The following is a 4,833-nucleotide window of genomic DNA, read 5'->3' on the forward strand; positions in this document are numbered from 1 at the left end:
ACTGACGGGCAGCGACGTCCCTGCAGAAACTATTTGACTCCCACATGTCAGTAATGAGATCACCACAGCAATGCCCTTGCTCCCACTGCCCTTACACACACCCAGACACAGGCACATATGCACACACACACACACACACACACACACCCAGACACAGGCACATATGCACACACACACACACACGCGCGCACGCACGCACACACACACACACACACAGACACGCGCACACACACACACACACACAGGCACGTACACACACACACCCAGACACACACACAGGCACATATGCAAACATAAAGGCACGCACACAGGCTCACGCACACAGAGACACACTAACACAGGCACCTATGCACCCATAAATACATACACAGACACACACACACACATGCATGCACACACGCACACGCACACAGAGGCATACTAACACACGCACATATGCACCCATAAATGCACACACACACACAGGCACATGAAAAGACACGCATGGAAAACGACAGATTTTGGAAAAGGTATCATTAGTGTCCCAGTAAATTGCACGCCAATCTTTTTTTTTTCTTTTTCTCCACAAGAGCTGCTCAAGTGTAGCACGCTGCATTCACTGTCCCATGAATATCACAGTGTAATTGCACATGGCTTAAGACGCGCGTGCGTGCGTGCGTCCGTGTGTGTGTGTGTGTGTGTGTGTGTGTGTGTGTGTGTGTGTGTGTGTGTGTGTGTGCATGCTTTAATCTGTATTTCATGCAATGATCGTTGGCGTACAGACTTCATGTCTGAGCAATATGTGTGAGTGCGGGTCGCAGAGTCATGCTATGCAACTGATCTATGATCTCGGAGTATGTTAACTGTGTGCATGTGGGTGTCAGTGTGTGTGCGGACATGTCTTTTGACTGGTACTGCCGTGTCTGTCTGTCTATGTGTGTGTGTGTCTGCATGTATGTGTGCAAGCATGTGTAGGTACAATGTGCACGTACACTAGTGGTCAAAGGTTTGGGGACACGCACCTACTTTCCCGCACAACACTTATTTTATTTAGCTTTAGGTCGGTTAGATTTCACTCTCCTCTCCCGTGTAACCAATTTGACGGCTAATCAAACATTTTTTTCACCATTTGCAAGCCATTCAGTCAATATATGTCTATACTTGAATCGCAATAAATACTGTAATTGGACAAAAGTAAGGTGACCCCAAAGTTTTGAACGGTAGTGCAGGTAAGTGTTTGAGTGTGCCTGTTTGTATAGGCATGTCTCTGTTTCATGTGTGTGTGTAGAGATACTGTATGTATCCACTGGTAGTGATATTAAGTGTGTGTGTGTGTGTGTGTGTGTGTGTGTGTGTGTGTGTGTGTGTGTGTGTGTGTGTGTGTGTGTGTGTGTGTGTGTGTGTGTGTGTGTGTGTGTGTGTGTGTGTGTGTGTGTGTGTGTGTGTCTTACCCCTGCAGTGCTGCTGTACGTGCGTCAGGAGCCTGAGGAGGTGTTCGATGCCGTGATGCTGCAGACACCCACCCTGCTAGGACTCATACAGGCGGTGAGGAACTCACCACACACACACACACACACACACACACACACACACACACACACACACACACACACACACACACACACACACACACACACACACACACACACATACTCACGTATGCCTCTGTCACACACACTACACAGTCTGTCTGCCTCTCTCTACCACACACACACATACACACACACACACACACTCACACACACTTATTACTGCTAACTAATTCTTCTTTCGCCCATGCGTGGGAGACAGTGTGTGTGTGTGTGTGTGCATGACTGTTCGTCTCTCCCTGTCAGACAGAATGGCTGTGTTCTTTGTTAGCCCATACATACTCCATTCACCATATTCCATACACCATTCACCATAGCCCATACTCCATTCACCATATTCCATACTCCAGGGTTTCCCAAACTGGGGTGCGTGCACCCCTGGGGGTGCGCGGCCTGCCATAAGGGGGTGCGCGAGCTGAATAGACCAATGGCGGATATGTGTGTTTTTAAACAGCATTAATGAACAAGACGTAGTTTTTAATTTTATGGTTAATTGTATGCTGGAAGGGTCCATTAGAAGTGTATAGTGTCATAGTATGTCATGCATCAAGTTACATTGTAATGAGGACATAAAAACCATTGGGTCTATTGGGAATGAGGATTGTCCAAAAGGACTGCATAATGTGCGGTGATTTGCTATCTCATAGCACAAACATATGTTTAGGGGGTGCGCGAACCAGATTAAAATGTACAAGGGGGTGCACAGGGAAAGAAGTTTGGGAACCACTGCCATACTCCATTCACCATATTCCATACTCCATACTCCATTCACCATATTCCATATTCCATTCACCATATTCCATACTCCATTCACCATATTCCATACTCCATACACCATATTCCATACTCCATACACCATATTCCATACTCCATTCACCATATTCCATACTCCATTCACCATATTCCATTATTTCATATTCCATCTTCCACACGCAATGCAGTTGGTGCTGAACCGGAATCTCTACATTATTGCATTGTGTGCGTGTGCGTGCGTGTGTGTGTGCGTGATGTAGTCTGCTGCAGGCGGTCATTGCCAGATAAATTGTGTGTGTTTCTGTGTGTATTTGTGTGTGTGTGTGTGTCAGTCAGGGTATTTCTGTGTATCTATGGGCCCCCAGACAGGGTTTCTATTATAGCACAGTGTTTTCCTGCCATCTGTGGATATGCCAATATATACGGGCCTATTTCCCTTTGAGTGTTGGTTGAGCGTGTGTGGGTGGGTGTTCTCTTCTCTTCTGTGTGTGTGCATGTGTGATATGGGCAGGCGCACATACGTATCTGTGTGCACAATGTCAATGTAGACTTAAAAGGGTCCTGCATTTCTCTACGTTTTTGTGTTGTTTTGTATGGTTTTTTTGCTACACTGATCCTACAGCCTACTAGTCCTACTGCCATGCCCCTAACAACTATGCATTTTTACAAACAAAAACTGAAACAGCTAAAATAAAAGACATTAGAGTTGTATAAAGTAGAAGTAGAAGTACCGGTACTCAAACAAATGTAATTACAAGTTAGTTGACACCATGTAGTATCATATCACTAGTGTTGTAATTACGTCTGTACTTCTACTTTATACAACTCAATTGACCTGCACTAGCTCATTTGACAAGGTACTGGACACCAACAGTCAATGGCACAGATTTACGCAGACGACCCGAGTGGCCCCCCATGCGACTGAAGTAAAAGTATACTTTCCTGTTTGTGTGCAAACGGATGGTCCTGTGCTGTGCCTCATGCTCACGCGAGAATGGAATGTTCTAGTCTTCTTGGCCTGTCGTCCTATATGTGCTTTCCCCTTTCTGAGTGTCAGTTTTAACATATGTGACATTTTTGAAATGGCAAGACACGGCAAAAGATATGATTACTTTGTATAGCAAAGACCTCTTCGGCATCTTGGTTTGTGTTCGCCTTGTGCTTTCCCTTTTAAGAGGGGCAGTTTTTAGCATATGTGACATGTTTGACATGGCATGGCATGGCAGGAAACACTAGTAGCTTGGGAATCGATGATTTGTCAACTCTCTCTTTGTTTTTTTTGTTTTTTTTATACAGATTTCAGACAAATACAACCTGCCACTTGAAAAAGTGTCAAACGTTTACAAGAAGTCCAAAAAGGGGTAAGTATTGAACAATTCATTTATGTATCAAATGATGAAATTTGGCGAAATAATGGAATGAGTGAAATAAGCTGTATTGGTCTAGAAATCAAGAATTCTCGCCCTCCCTCCTCTCTCATCAAATGGTGCTTTATTGGCATGAATGAGGTGATCGCTATTGCCAAAGCAAGGTACATATGTGGGGGGAAAATGGAAGACCTATAGGCTAATAGTAATAATACTTGTAATTCTCTCTCTCTCCCCCTCTCTCTCTCACACACACTCTCTCTCTCTCTCTCTCTCTCTCTCAGGATTGTGGTAAACATGGATGACAACATAGTGCAGCACTACTCCAATGAAGACACATTCCAGATGGACTTGAAGGAGGACAGGGGCACGCTCTCCCTGACACTGACGGAGATCTGAGAGGCGTGTGTGTGTGTGTGTGTGTGTGTGTGTGTGTGTGTGTGCTTGTGTGTGTGTGCGTGTGCTTGTGTGTTTGTGTGTTGGTGTGTGTGTGTGTGTGAGAGGGGTGGGGGTGGCGGGGGCGGGTAAGAGCTGTACACAACAGTACTAACGTAAACAGTAAATGTGTGCCATGTTTACATCGCTAAGCAGATGATACTAAGTGATAATGCCCGGAGAGATCAGTGAGTGGCATTATTGTGTGCGTGTGTGTATGAGTGTCAGTGAGTTTGTTTATGTTTTTTTTTTCATTTCAGGGAACAAATCTCTGTGTAATCTGCCATTATGCCCCTCTCTCACTACACGTCACGGGCATATGGATGTTTTTCTCATGTGGATAATGATGTACATCAGCCAAAGTCGTGATGCAGATTAGGTCAGAGGATTGACTATCCCATTGGAAGTGTATGATGGTATTGCACATTGGAAAACTGTACTTTACGAATGTACTTTATGGAAGAATGTACACATTGCAAATCAGCCATATTGTCTTATTATTAATGCTTAAAGCGTACAAATGAGTTGCTGAGTTGGCTATTTATGTATCAAAACTACATCATGGAATAGGAGAGACTCCTTTTATGTATTAGACATGGTGAGAAGTCGATGGGTTGTACAAGAACAATGACCAGTAATAAAGCAGTATTTATGTGGTTATAAAAAAAAACATCGTATTGGGTATTATGAAGAACTTAATCAGCATACCT

General features: G+C 44.3%; 1 protein-coding gene across 1 annotated transcript in view; it reads left to right on the plus strand.

Moving 5' to 3' along the window:
• Window positions 1-4,125, plus strand: part of LOC134469100 (grainyhead-like protein 1 homolog) — a 24,448-nt gene extending 20,323 nt beyond the window's left edge. The window contains exons 13-15 of the mRNA XM_063223138.1: window positions 1,439-1,524; window positions 3,618-3,682; window positions 3,973-4,125. Of these exons, the coding sequence (XP_063079208.1) occupies window positions 1,439-1,524; window positions 3,618-3,682; window positions 3,973-4,087 (266 nt within the window). The 3' untranslated portion in view covers window positions 4,088-4,125. The remainder of the gene's footprint in view (window positions 1-1,438; window positions 1,525-3,617; window positions 3,683-3,972) is intronic.
• Window positions 4,126-4,833: the final 708 nt, after the last annotated feature.

Source organism: Engraulis encrasicolus, chromosome 18 (genome assembly GCF_034702125.1).
Source record: "Engraulis encrasicolus isolate BLACKSEA-1 chromosome 18, IST_EnEncr_1.0, whole genome shotgun sequence".
NCBI lineage: Eukaryota > Metazoa > Chordata > Actinopteri > Clupeiformes > Engraulidae > Engraulis > Engraulis encrasicolus.